This window comes from Cuculus canorus, chromosome 1, assembly GCF_017976375.1.
Source record: "Cuculus canorus isolate bCucCan1 chromosome 1, bCucCan1.pri, whole genome shotgun sequence".
In the NCBI taxonomy this organism is placed as follows: Eukaryota; Metazoa; Chordata; class Aves; order Cuculiformes; family Cuculidae; genus Cuculus; species Cuculus canorus.
In genome coordinates, this window is record NC_071401.1 from 149,211,326 (window position 1) to 149,226,139 (window position 14,814).

The 14,814-nt window shown below is 44.2% G+C and overlaps 2 protein-coding genes across 3 annotated transcripts in view; one reads left to right on the top strand and one right to left on the bottom strand.

The window, feature by feature from the left end:
• Positions 1-2,347: 2,347 nt before the first annotated feature.
• On the bottom strand, positions 2,348-7,427 carry TMEM213 (transmembrane protein 213). 2 transcript variants are annotated; one of them, XM_054080710.1, is made up of 3 exons: positions 7,145-7,427; positions 4,894-4,959; positions 2,348-3,311 (listed from the first exon to the last, which is right to left on the bottom strand). In XM_054080710.1, exons 1-3 carry the CDS (start codon positions 7,233-7,235, stop codon positions 3,142-3,144), a joined length of 327 nt encoding a protein of 108 aa, XP_053936685.1. In that variant the 5' UTR covers positions 7,236-7,427; the 3' UTR covers positions 2,348-3,141. The 2 variants fall into 2 exon arrangements, with proteins under 2 accessions (XP_053936685.1, XP_009558820.2); XM_009560525.2 differs by having other exon boundaries at positions 2,351-3,311; positions 4,894-4,962; positions 7,145-7,411.
• Positions 7,428-13,243: 5,816 nt separating this feature from the next.
• The window catches only part of ATP6V0A4 (ATPase H+ transporting V0 subunit a4), a 29,677-nt gene continuing 28,106 nt past the window's right edge, over positions 13,244-14,814 (top strand). The window contains exon 1 of the mRNA XM_009560526.2: positions 13,244-13,432. The gene's annotated coding sequence lies outside the window, so the exon portion shown is untranslated. The remainder of the gene's footprint in view (positions 13,433-14,814) is intronic.

Here is a 14,814-nt window from a genome sequence, read left to right on the forward strand (position 1 = left end):
CTTAAAATAGGGGTTATAATCCAGAAGCTGTGCTACTGTGTGTTCGCTAGCTAAGAATACTCCAGGAAATGTAACAGTGAATCACAGATAATCTTTAAGTTACATTTATTGTAAATCAGGTATTTATAATCCTTTTCTACATACTGATTTTTGTCTTTATATAAATTTCTCATGTTTTTTTGGATGCAACTTCTTTATTCTCCATTTTCTGCAGCTATTGACAACCCCCCGATATGCTGACAATACCATCAGGGCTTTTCTCCTCCTTGTGCACGGTGCGTTGCCTTGCATTGTGCTTGTCATTGCTTACCATACCTAGGATTAGTACAACATATACCATATACCCCAGAGAATGTCTTTAAAACAATGGGGCTTTTTGGTACTGCATCACATTGGAACAGATTAGATGTTTACATTGGTAGCCCTTGAGGTTTTGGGATGCTACCACTTTGTTCAGAGATCCCGGAGACACTGGGAGTAGTAGCACGTTCATGGAATTCACTATGGGACTACATTTTTCTAAGTGACCCAATCCACTTCATAAAAAGTCAAATTACTTGGAAGAAAAAAAAAAAGAAGAAGCTATAGATCAAACCCGACAATATCAGATGTTAAAGTAGTTGATGCAGTAAGGAAGCAAAACTATTATATTAGATCAGAGGTTTAGAAGTCACTGGTCTAGAAATAGTATGCATTTCGTAGCAGAAATGATCTCTTAAAATAATTTGTAGATCTGATTCTGCTGAGACGTGTGTCACCCTGATCATAGGTATACAAACTCCGTGAAGGCTTTACATTATATGAAAAACTACAGGGTTTTGCCATTTTTCTCCAGTTTGGTTGAGCTGGGAATCCTCAATAGAAGCTGTGAGAAGCAAAACTTGAGATTTAAATTCTACTGCATTCCTTGAATGTAGCTACACACAGGCAGGATCTTTTGGAGAGCATGCGGAACAAACAAGCTGTGCTTTTAAAGGCAGGTTTCAGGAAGCCCCACAGAACTGCCCAGTTGTTATGAAGCTAGTTTGGGGTGGGTAATGCTAGACTATAGGACATCTAGAACTTGTCTTATGTGCTTACAGCTCCAAGGAGAATCTTGGAATAGGTTTCCATCTGTGACTGGCTGCATTCATGCACTCGCAGCCTTAGTGAAGGAAATGTGAAAGCTATACAACACATCTCCTTAAAGATGAAAAGCAGTGCTGTATCCGGAACTATCTCCATAAGACTGGAGAGCTGTAGGAAGAGGTCTGCAGAAGGCAGATACTAAGGCAGTACGTGGAGGTTTTTTCACGGTATCTGTCACATTGTTTTCAGGCCAATGAACATTTTCTACTATTAAAGCTAATAAATCAGGGGGGAAAATTATGTATGTAGCTATAAGACTTGTTGCCCAACAGTGATTGCAGTGGTTATTAACTGTCAATTCACCATTCTTTCAGTCAACATCAACAGCAAAATACAGAGTCCTTTGTTTCTGCAAGTTTGTACTTGTATGAGTTTATAGACCTTTCTCTTACTGCAGAAATAAGTTGTTGGCTGGTCCAGCATGGACATTTGCCTTGTGAAAATTACTTTTGGTTTAATTGTTGTATGTTGAAATATTTTTTTTCTGAATTGAGCACTGGTTTGTGATTGTTTACTGCTTGAAGTGTGGCATGTGTGAAAAGAAAAAACCCAGAACAACCAAACAAACAGCACAGTAAAAAAGCCACAAAAAAACGAAGCCTTTCCTCTTCAAAACTTTCTTTCCTGAAACTAGTGTCTCTGCTCAGCATTTTGCTCCGGAAGATTTTTAGTGTTAAGTGTTACTAATAATAGGGGAGGATGTCTTTTCCTCACTTTCTAACTTGTAGCCATTCCTATTAATGGTGGGTAGTTGCTAAGGGGTGGCTGCCCATCACTCTGAAGTGACACAGAGCTGTCCTGGTAGAAGTGCCGACTTGTGCCAGAATTCATCTGAAGAATCTTAAACTGATTTGTATCTTTTCTAAATGGAAAAGTTATGCATTGATGAGCAGAAGGGCAGCTTGAATGATATTTAATAGATAGAAATCTCCAATAGAGCTTTCTTTGGTTTAAGAGCAACTCTTTTTTTTTTTTTTTTTTCATTTCACTTGGTCCTCAGCAGGTTGACAGGTCCTCAGCTGTGTTCATCTGGATGGATTTAACACTGATTTAATGTTTTAATAGTGGATAGAAATCAATCTGGTGCAACTGTACCAAGCCAGCCCATTTGACCTCAATGAGGCAAACCCTCCTGCATGAATATTTCTTGTTAGAATTGTATTTCTAACAATTTGGGTGGGGTAATTCCTTGTCAATATAAGCTTTATCAATATAAACCACTCAGTGAGAATCTTTCCATCAATAAGAATGTTTATTATCATCTTGCATAAATAGGAGCACATTTATGCACAAATTGGATATGCTGGCTTAAAACTGCTTGCCACGGTTCAGCTTGTCTTAGTTAGAGGAGTAGGTACAAGCTTAATAAATACAACCAACATTCAGTTCCTGCAAAACTGTTCCCATACAAACTGCGGTGGAAGAACTGGTTTTAATTTCAAACCAGCCCAAAAAAATCCTTAGGTTCCCATATCAAAGTTTTCACTGTTCACTTAATAGACTTTAAAATACTGCAGTTTGGCAAGTGAGAAGGATTTGGTATAATCAATAAGTTACATCTGTTTACAGTTGTAACCTGGCCTATAACTTAGTAATGGATCTGGTAACACTGATCCTCCAGAAAATAGCTTTATTTGCCCACATTTTGATTCAAAGTCAAAGGTTACGTACTGGTTGTCTTAAGACAATACGCTATAGACTGGTAACTGATCCTTCAGCATCTCATTGCTGCTGGCACACTTGCAGCAAACATGAGAGCTCAGCAAAACAGTTTTCTGTGTGTTGTGGTTCTGTACATGGTGGTTTTCAGGGACTTTCCTGCTCCACACCTTGGCTGGCAGCTCTGACTTACCAAATAGGATGAAGCCTCAGGAGGTGCCCCACTTAGATCCGGTCTTTTTTTGGCTGAAGGTACGTTCCCCTTTTTTTTTTCTCTTAGGAAGTGCTTGAAATGCTCGGTTAGTCTGTCTGCACCTCACTTCTGGGTGCTGCTGCTTACTGGATTGCCCTGCTTCAAGCAACCAAATATTTGGGTTCATCAGGCCGGAGTTTCATGAGCTTGTCCATGCAGAGCAGGATGAGAGTCAGAAACCAGAGGCTCCATCCAACAGCCGCTGCAATCCATCCATAATCATCCATGCCTGTTGGGCAGCACACGGCCACTTGCGTGCAGAAGTTCACATCTGGTGGCAAAGAAATGAAATGTGTTGATGGGAGACCAACTATGCAACAGATTTTCTTTGCAGATGACACAGTGACTTCACTGTCAGCCCTGTGGTCTGTCAGTCTCCCTTGGCATCTTTCTCCTAAGCTTGGCTTCTAACTTGGGGGATGTCAATAATCAGTTTCATCTGTATGTCTTCAAGACTTGGTCAACCCTATCTGGCCAAATATCTGAGCTGCTCCTCTCACCTCTGTGTTCACCGTTGTGAAAATCTTTTACAATACCTACTTAGCACCGGCTCAGTCAGTTTTAGGAATGGAAGTAGCTAGTGAAAATTAAAAATAAACCCAGGGCAGAGAAAGCTTCGTTTGAGAGAGTAAGAGGATCTGTAGCAGAGACACCTTCAGCAGGATCACCACTAGTTTAGATAACCAATACCTCTGCTGGTGGCAGAAGCAGTGGCTGCTCTCCACTGGGTTGTTAACTGTGACTTGTGTGTAAAAACTGCAAAACACACCACTATCAGGGGATTCTAGTTTTACCTGGTTAAAAATATTTTCTAACAATACCGTGCATTTTTTCCTTGCAACATTTGCATCTTTTTTATTTTCTTGTTTAAATCAGTCCAATTTCCTAAAGTCAGTTAAGGGATATGTCATTAGTTGTTTCATTTATGCTGTTGCTTAAAGGCATCTGCCATACTTTTTCCATCACAGGGACACAGTGAAAATACTCAGCTCTCTGTCTGTGTCCTGGGTCATAATGTGGAAATATCAAAGGGACCCCAGAGGACTGTGGTATCTCAACCCCTTTGGAAGGAATAGAAGCTGATCGTGAAACCCCAGCACCCGGGAGAGCTGAGGCAGCAAAAACCACATAGCAGCTACGTGGTCTGCTTGCTGAAGTGCTTGTTAGCTGTGAAAAGTGAATGCTTGATGTAGGGCAGCCAGCTTCTTGCACCATTCTGGGGAAAAGGTAAGCGCAGGTGCTTTTCAGTTGCTCTCATTCATGCAGAACCATGTTCCTGTGCATAGGTTTTCAGTCCACACAGCACAATTGTCCTGTGCTGTAGAGAGCAGCTCTTCCCACATCACAAGACAAATGTTGTATGTGCCTAGAGAAGGGGGAGGGATGCCTGTCGCCTATGCTTATGTCATGCTTTGGAGTAGCGTACCTCTATTGACGCACCTACTATATCTTGGGAAGTGCAGGACTGTGCGGTTGTTTGACATTTGGGATGGAAAACAATTCTGAGAGGGCTGGTGGGATCTCAGATTGCCTGTGACTGGCTGATTAGGGAAGACCTGGTAGGGTCGGTGGCTTTCAAGGGTCCACGTGCCCACAGGCAGTCTGGCAGTGAGCTTTAGGAAACAAAAATTGAATTAGCTATGAGTTATTCTGTTCAAAGCTATGAATCTATGAGAATGTACCTGAGATAGACAGGGCATGCCAATGGAGGAGTCTTGGAAATGTGCCCTAAAGTTTCACCTACAATAGAAGCCTTAACAACAGATAAATCCTTTTGCAGGACAGACCCTCCATCACCTCTGTATTCTCATCACCTGGCTTTATCACAGTAGGAATGATTTATGAAGACTTACTGAGACATGGTGGTTCGTACTCAGTTGTGAGCATGGAGCTTGTTGAAACATTGGAGACGTCTTCAGCTGCTGCCAGAAGGAAAGCACAGGAGAAAAGGCAAGTTGAATTAGAAAATAAATACTGGGCATCAGGCATGATAATCTGAAAGAAATGTGCTTTGCAGAGATCTTTAGGGTAGACGCAGCTTGGAGAAAATGAGTTCCTGCCCCTAAACGTTGCTGCATCAGGGTATGCTTTCTCATCCCACTTCCCCCAACACAGGGTCTAGAAAGACCTGCTCTATTACCAGCCCTAAGGAGCAGCTGAATCCCCGTGCCTCTATCTGAGCATGACCCTGGTATGAGGCATTCACTCCAAGCTCGAATTAACCACTGTCTTTTTGCAAAATGAGCAAGGACTGAAATGAGAGAGAGCTTTCAGTAGCATGAGGAGATCCATGACGAGGGAGTTGTACATCTACCACCTTTTGCGCTTTGAAAAATCCCAGTAACTCCAGGGTGTGAAGGAGTCAGTAAGAGCCAAGAGCTGAGCCCATCCATGAAAGGCCTCAGCTGATCCACCACAGCCTCAGTGGGAACTTTTGGCTTTGCCGCTGTTCAGGCACAACTGTGTTTGAAACTGTTTTCACTGGGCTCCAGACCATGCCAGCGTGATAACAGGCTTAGGTTGTAAAACATAACATAGAGAAATCAGTAAGGGAGGGAGAGGGACGGGGGATTCAATTAACATTTTGCCTCTTTATTCTGCTTCCTACCCAGAATTAGACCACACAATGCACTGTGTCACAGCTCTGTGGCTGGTCTTTACCCCTCCAAATCCATGGCGTCACAGGCCAATGCCTCCTTAGAGATCCTAATATCCCCCTTGCCCCTCAGCTTCAGAATGCACCTCGCAGCACTGCAGGATCAGAAACAAGGACAGCTACTTCTCCTCTATTGCCACTTCGAGCAGTGCATTTCAAGTTCATCCAGGTGAAATATCCTATGCTGAAATGGTCCCCTGTAGAGATCCATGAAAAACAGCCTGGAGAGGCTATAGGAGTAAGGACTCCCACTGTGTGCAGATAGAGGCACTCCAACATCCACAGACCATATAGAAGCTATGAGAGAATTATTGACAGTCAAACTATCATTCCGAGTTGATAATTTAGAGTGTGGTAGAGAGAAAAAATAAAAATCAATTCCAGTTGAATTTTGCTGAAGACTTCAAAATAACGGCTCAGGTTTTGTTTCAGCTCAGGAAAACAAACCAGAACAGAACAGAACTTTGCCCACACCTTGGCTTTGAGTTAGGTATTTTTCAGAAAACAGCAAATAAACTGAGGTTGTCCTACAGGAGATGTCCCCCATGGGGCCACCTGCTGTTGCCGAGCTTTGCATTTTGAGCTGACCAACCATCGGCAAGACCAGAGCTTTCTTTATGGCTTCTGCCATGCAGCAAGTCCCTGGGCAACCTGCTCCAGGGAAGGATCTGAGTACTCCCCATTCCTCTTTCTGGCTCTGCTAGGACTTGCTGGGTGACCTTGACCAAGCCCATAATTTGTTTTCTGGGTTAATAAGTACCACATGGGAGCACTGGGAAGAATCATTAAAACCTGCATATGACCTGTGGAAGAAAGTGCTACAGAATACAGAGTGTTGCTCCATGTTTATAGACTTTGCAGCCCAAAGGACAGGCTGTCAAAAGCTAACCCACCTTTAAACATTTGGCAGGTCTCAGCTGATGCTAGTATACAAATGCAGGCAGTAGCCTGGTGGGAAAAGAGCAGCTTCCAGGTCTCATTTACATTTGGTTTGGGAGTTTTTTCAGGAAACTTCTCCCATTAAGGGGACACCAAAGCCAGTTTTTCTGCCAAAACCACCTAACAAGAGCTAAACCAGACTTACAGTGAGCCTCCTGGATGGTATTTCAAATGGTCCTTTACCACAGCAAGCACGTGAATTTCAAGTAACTGCAGTCTCCTATCTCCTTGCCATTCAGTGGGGCAACCTGCAGCTCAGTCACATTTACAGTGGATGTGTAAATATCTGGCAAAAGCACATCTCTTCAGAAAGATGCTGCGATCAATCATGCCAAGTAGTTCTCATTAGCATTAATCAATTCCAGCTCTTTACACTTTTTAGATGAAACAAGGGAGCCCATCTTGTTTTTAAAGAACAAATTACTATCAGTGGGAAATAGATGTAGGTATTGAGAGGAGTGGGGGAAGGGGAAGGGTATAGAAACTGGAGCATAAGAGAAGAGGAATACCTGCTGAGTAGGAATACCAGAGCACATTGATGAAGAAGAGCACAACGAAGGCTGCCCACGGCTCAAAGCAGAAATGCTTCATGCTGGGCATCCAGCTCCCACCAGAACAGCCGCACAGATCAGGTCACTGTCACCAGCAGCTCTGGCTCAGCGAGTCCTCAGAGAGTGGGTGTGCATGGCAGAGGGTGGAGCAAAGGAGTGTCCTGCTGCCAGGACACCTCGAACTTTACTACCACAACTGGGTGAGGAAAGAAAAAAGCTCTGACAAAAACAGCTCCAACAGGAGGTGGATACCAGCACCAAAGCAGGCGAAGGGCCCCTCAAGGTCAAGCCTCAAGGTTTTTACCCAGGATCTGCTGCAGCTAGAGGGAGGAAAGGTCTCTGGAGCCAGCCCTTCCCAACAGGGTCCCAGAAGGTTTCTGTCTTCTGAATCTCCTTTTGGTCATACAAAAACAGTCTAAGAGAGATGGAAAGGAGCAGAATTTGCTCCATTTTTGGCTTTGATATTGCATGTTTGCTGGCTTGACCTCTTACAATACTGCCCAGCAGTGATGGTTTTTGGAACCTCTTTGTGGATGCCTAAAAAGAAATCAGTCTTTGGTCATGCTGGTACAGCAGCTGAGCACTTAACACAGGGTTTGGGAATGTTTCCACCAAGAAATGGGATGAAACTAGTTGTTTCATGTAGGCTACTGACAGGTATTACACAGCAACAGCCTGTGTTGACTTATGCGCTGGAATCAGTTCAAGCTTGGGGCATCTGCACAAGAAGGAACTGCTGCTGTTCTCACCCCATGAGCACAGCTCTGCAACTGCCTCCATCACCCACGACAATGATGATGAGCAATTAGATGATGAAAAAGCTTTTTTTTTTTTTTTTTTCGTATCTATGCAACCTCCTCCATGACATGGGCAAAGTCAGGAGCTGCATCTTTCTGCTACCACAGTTCTATCTGCAGACCAGGAGGGCTGCTGTCAAAATTATATCATCTGGAGGACAAGTTTTTCTACAATCCTGGCTGGAAAAGACACACCGTTGAAGTAGTTATATTGGTCTCCTGGTCAGAGGAGCACTGCTGTTCTTGGGACTGTTGAGTCTGCTTGCTTCTGCCTTTGACCTGCCACATCTTTGTTAGAGAAATCTTCAGACAGGAAGGCACTGGGAGAAGTGAACTTAGCAGGGAGCAGGTTGCTGGTGTTCTTCAGCAACGGTCACTCATGGCTTTGGGTGCTTATTTGAGAACAAAGCCATCTGGGGCCTCTTCTAGGTGCTCAGCCATCCTATGGGAAGCCAGAGAGAAGTCTCCTGGAGCAACAATTCTAGGAGGAATGACAGTATTTAATAATTTTCTCTTTTTTCCCTCCATACTGCTGAAATCTGCAGGGAGGGTCATAACTGACTTCCCACATGAACTGCACATGGCAGGGTGCTGTGGCCATCCCTTGCCACCAAAGCCACTCTGCACACTTCCAGCTGTAAATATTTCCATGATGCAGTAGGACACCGAGCCACAGAGGAAGACAGGCCAGTTGTAATGGGCACATTTACCAGCCTTCTCTCCCTGTTTTTGTGTCAACACACAGCCAGGTCTGGCACAGTTAGGGCTGCGCCAGCCGGTCCACGACAGCCGCATCCTGCTGCTGCGGGTGCACACAGCCCCATCCTTCAGCTGGTACCTGAAGGTGGCCCAAGGTACATTGTGCTCGGCTGACAGCCAGGCTAGGTGTGTGACCCCAGCATCCATCGCTCTTGGCCTCTGTGGACATGAGTCATGGCAGGAAAGCTGCTGTAAAAAACTCTGACTGCTCAGAGTTGCTTGAAATCAACCTATAGGATAATCTTCATCTCCACCTCATTTCAGCACCTAAATTCTTTCATGCAAGCTGTCTGTAATTTGTGGTTTTATCTGAGCACTCTGTTCCATCAAAACTAAAACTCAACTTTTTACTGGGGAAAGGCCCTCTACTTTCTTCCAGCTTCACCTTTCCCTACTGAATTTCTCATCTGTGATTCCAGCTGAAAGTTGACCTGGAGTTAATTTTGCAAAAATTATGAGTACAAAATTGTTCTCTGCAGCACAAAATGTTTGAGGGGAAATGAAAAGGCAAAAGTGCTCTGCTCTTGCATGAATGATCCAATTTGTAATGAAATCTCTTTTTAATTTTAACTATTACCTAAATGCTCTTTGTCAGTTTGCAAGTAAATGTCTCCATTTCTAAGGGATGCTGAAAATGCACTGCACAATTAACGTAATATATTTCTGTTCCTTTCCAAAACCTGTTCCTTCCACGATTCAGAAAGGGCCTGCTCCAAAGTCTCCTGAAGCAGTAAACAGGCTGCGCTTGGCTTCAGTGGTTTTTGGATCGGATTGGAAATGAAGGTCTTGCTTGGTAAGTTCAGACACAATGAGAGCTCTATAAAATCATCTCCTGACACAGATTTGGATTTGTTTCATTTCTTCCGTGTAACTCATTCATATATCAGTACTGTAGTGACCGCCTGAAGAGTGATAAGACTCTCCAAAGACTTCCTCTAGTTTGGTTTCCATGTATCACACGAGTGTCTGTCTCCATGGGGTGCCCCTGGCACGTGAGGCACAACTGCAGCACCAGCAGTGATGGGGGCTTCCATACCTCAGGCGCACCCATTCTCATGCAGTTCTCAAGACAGGACTTGGTTTGCTCTAAAATTAGGTGCTTCCTCACCCTTCCCCTTGGAGACTCTTCCACAGTGTTTAGGGCTGCTGGTCAGATTTTCCTGATGTTTATAAAGGAGGGAATACCTACCATTTTGTATATTTTGTGCCACAGAGAGAGCTTCCCAGTTAAATTTCTCTGATGACCAGTGTGCCCTTGACATATCACTACCAGGTGTGGCTCTCAGAAAGTTAATACCTTTATCATGCACATACACCCTCACTCTGTCCCTCTCTATATATTTTATGTTTACATAGGCAACATGTTTTTATTTTGGATTCCAAATGAAAGCTGATTGCTGCTGCAATCCCGTTCCGTGCCAGCAGTGACCAGAGTGATGGCAACTGAGTCATAGTACAGTGTTTAACTCAGGCAAAACACAACCCACAATGGCACAGCAGAGCAATTCCATCATCTCTGGGCATGTCAATGATAAGAAGAAAAGTTCATTTTTTTTCTCCATATGACACTTGAGGTTGGGCTAATTACACCCCTACTCTCATTTCAGCGTACCTGTTTTGCTGCTGTAATAGGAGGGAGATTTCCTGAAAGAGAGTGCAATAGTTAACACCCTGTGTAGCCATACAAAACCTTCTGCATGGCAGAGCTACACATGCAGTGATTATAGCTGCGATACGGATCCCAGAGCTGCATGAAACTTCCCCACGCTACTGAAAGTGAGGACAGCCAGGATGGAGGGGTTCTTTGGGACCCCCATGAGCTCTGTGTGTTGGCATGCTAAATTTCATGATTAGATATTATTCACAAGGGCTCTGTGAAGCCTTTGAGGTCATGGTGCTAAACACCAAGGAGGATACTGGGTGGTCTGTGCTGTCAGTGAGACCACAGGAGTGGATCTATCTCTTATCTTGCTTCAGAGGTAGAAAAATCAATGCATAATGCACGCAGCTCTAGAGAAGGCATCTTTTGGAAGGTCAGGTCTGTCTGTTAGCAACCCACTGTCTTTGTGTTGCAGGGTGAGCTACCTCCCAGGTGGCATTTATAAAGCTAAATAATGCTTAAAGACATTTAAAAGCCTCAAAACCTTAAGCTTGATGCCAATAATGGCATCAGGGAGGGGGCTGTTCTGTTTGGTATCTTCATTGATACGAAAAACAGCTAAGATAAAGATACCTGTGAAGAGGGAATTTGATTTTGAAAGCTAGGAAAACAGAGGGAAAATATCAAACCCACAAAGGTTTTTACTCTCTAAATGAAGGAATAGGAGAGAAGATCTGCTTTCTGTCACACAGAGGAAAGCAGCTCTAGCTTTCTGAAAAACTCCACAGCTGTGCCCTTTGTCTTTTCCAGTCCAGACTGGACTGGTTATTAGAAAAATGTTGAACCTGTGGCCCTGCTGTGACCCCATGCTGTCCCTCTGGAGACCCCAGCGAGGGAGCCTGAGACCAGCCAGCCTGGCGGCACAGGGCTGCCTGAGAAGGAAGGGCTGCCTTGAGCTCACTCGGCCAGAGCTGCTGGCGCCAACAATGAGCCCACTCATGGGCCTCCTCCGAACAGGGCCTAATCATCAGCCATCATCATCTGATCTTTAATAAGGAGATTATTATAAAATAATGTTCTTACTTCCACATGCCAGAGGCATGAAACAGAATATGCTTTCTGCTTCTTTTCTCTGCCCAGGAAGAGGGGGGAGGGAAGGGTAAGAGAAGTGGCTTTATCCCAGCACTCTGTGTTTGCTCTCCTTGTCTAATGGGATGGAGTGGCTGGAACAGCACAGCTTGCTGAGGTGATCAAGTGTGCATCAGGGGTTCCTTCTGCTTCCCCAACCCCGACACCTTGTATGGGAGTAACTGAGTGTAAGTGTGAGGCTGAATGAGAGCAGCAATAGGTACAAGCAAATCCTGGTATCATCGAACGAACACAATGGATTTGCTGGAGGGAAGATTGCGCTGTGGATTCAGAGGCGGGAGGGAGTAACCTGAGAATCAGTTTTGTTTTGTTGTGTCAATATATGTCAGTTGAGAACTGAATGATGACTCTTATTATTTAGCATTATAGCATGGACTGGAAGGCATTGTCCTTCCTTTCCCACATCAGCTTCTCTACAGCCCTGCATAGCAGATGTGCAGCTGATGGCAATGACTTCACTTCTGTCTTAACCAAGAGAAGTTCCCATTTCCTAGCAGAAAACACTGACTTTCACCAGCCTTTACTCTCTTTCTTTGGTAACCCTGATGGAGAAAGCAGAGCTGACTACTGGTAGCGGCTGGTACAGGAGGACCGTGGTGCAGTCAAAGCAGTTGGGACGCCAGGGAGCCTCGAGGCCACCTCAGTTAGGCGGCTGCTGAGCAACTTGGAGTTTTAGGCTCACCCATCAAAATTGCCTTATAATTTTTAATACCTACTTTTTGGGTTGTGCAGCTGGAAACAGCAGAATTTCAGAAAGTGGCAGGAGCCCTCTTGCGCTAGCCATCCTCACAAAGCGGGCCACACTGCGTTGATTTGGAATAGTAAACTTCTGCGCTAGGAATCTCTCCTCTGTCACTCACCTTTTGCAGTTGTTCTCTTGGACAAAGTAAACCCTTAGGCCTGTTAGGTCAGGGTTACTGAGTACCTCCAAAAAAATGGATCTGATAGAGCATTTCTTTAAGGGCTGCTTTGCAACTTACATAGAGCCATGCATTTACTTTAGCTCTTCTTCTGAGATAAAACTTCCTATGAGTGGTAGATTTACGAATGACCCAGTCAGCCTTATTTACCAGGGTGAAACTCTGCATCCTCTGACTTCAGTGGGACCTAAGCCGCTGGTTTTAGGAGGAGCCAAATTTCTCTCTGGAGCCCTTGCTTTAGCAGCTGAAGTCCAGGAAAGTCTGTAAAGCCACTTTTTCCCACAGCGTTTATTGTTTCAAATGGATGAACATCAAATGCCCTGTCAGCACTGCCCCAGGCTAGCTCAGCTCTGTTGACAGAGCCCCTTCCCTCCCAGCCCCTCTGCTGTATTGCTCTACCCGTTCTCCGGCTGCAGGAAAATCATTAATCTCCCATTGTTTCTCTGTCCTTTCCAGAGCTGTCTTCAGTGAGGAAAACCCAGGGAGAAACAACGCAGAAGTATTCCACCTCCACGGTGGCTGATCCTCCGTCCAGGACTTGCAAATGAGTTTTTATGGGTTTATAACTCTCCACATACAAACAGGTTTCAAAGTTTCTCGCTCGTTTTCGTGTGACTGGGGCAGCGTGAACCAGCACGCCCCGTCTGTTATGAGTCTCAACAAGCCGCGCGCTGCCACAACACAGCTTGCACTTGTTGCAGACCTGACACGGGGGTTGTGACCAAGCCAGAAAGAGCTGGGTCCAGACCACCCAGGGGTTGTTACGGGACAGAAAGGGTTTCTTTTCTCTGGTTCAGACCGGTTCTGACCTTAAAAGAAAGGGTTTGCTGTGCCACATGTGGGACAGGACTGTTGGCCAGGGCGCTTCGCTCGCCGCCTGCCTCACTCGGCGTGGTGCCTGCAGCCATGCCAAAGCACAACCCTGCTGTCATTGCCTGACGGGACACCCGGCCAGCTGAGGGGACAACTTGCCCCTTCCCCGGGGAGAGGGTCTGCTGGAAACCAGCGCAGTGGCTGAGAGGTAAACCCGAGTAATGCCTTCTCCAAAGCCATTTACAGCACCGGGATTTACGCGGCCAGAAACCTGGTGCACTTTAATGCAGTGCAATGCTGCTGGTAAATAGGGAAGGGTGATAGCGTGAGTGGTTCTTCAGTTAACTGTTTTTTTGCCAAAGTGAAAAAACTGGGGGGGTTCGACAGAGGCATGGCTCGCTGTAGTTGCTTTGAGCAAGTCTCCTTATATGCAGGAATGGATGAAGGGCAAACACTCTGCCTTCCCCGGAGTGGAGCTGAGAAGAGTTTCCTGGCTGGAAACACGGTTCACTTTTTGTTTTTCATTTTTCTTTCATTCGAAATCAAGATGAAATGGAGCTGTAGGGGGTTTTCTCTGACTGATTAGCGAGGAATAGCAGAACCCTGGATTTGGATGGTTTGAAGCAATTTAACTGAGATATTTCCAGATGTTTCATTTGAGTTTTATTCTTTTATTCTAAGGTTTTAACATGTTTTAAAGAAATTAACTGCAGGTTTAGAAATGCAAACTGCTTTAAACTACAGTGTCTTCACACTTTTCAATCTAAACAAATTAAGATGGGACATATTGATGATCTTTTAAACTTTTTGAAAATCAGAGCTAGGGATTATTTTTTTACTTTCTTGCATGAGTAGTGGGGGACTCTCGCAGCTTTTGTGTCCTTTCCTTGTGAAAAATATAGTTTGCTGAAAAATGTCCAGCCAACTTTAAAGATAATATCCTTATTCAACCCTGGCACACAATAAGTTGACATATTTACTACTATTTACTATATATTATAGTTTCAGTATCTTAGATAATTTAGTGAATGGGTATAGAGAGTAAGACAAGGAAAACTCACAGAACAATTGAGCAAATGCAAGCAAGTTACTACTATGCTGCTGTCAAACAAACCTTTAATACCTTGCATGATGTTTCTCTCACACTTAAGATAAATCCTTCATATGTTATAAGGAAAAGTATTAGAATCAACGTTAAAAAAAAGCCTTGCAAGGCAAAGTTCATGGAGAGAAAGAGGGTTAAGGATAGTTGCCTTCCCAAACCTGTTAACATGTGGAAGTGAGGGATTTTGGTTTGCTATTTAAAGTGTAGATTTGCTACAAAATTAAATGCATGCAAGAAATGTATCTATGTGCATGTTTTTCTCTGGGAAATAATATTTACCATGTTTGTGCATTCAAATCTGCTGATTTTGTGCAAGAAAAGGGAATTTGTAGATTCAGCTTACTCAAATAATAAGCAGCATAGAGACAGAAGAAACTTTTATGAAATGCATGATATGTTTTATTTTAAATAAAATAGTCCTCCTTATTCCCACATAACATGCTCTGGTTGTGTCCACACTACCAATGAAAGTGATAAAAACGAGT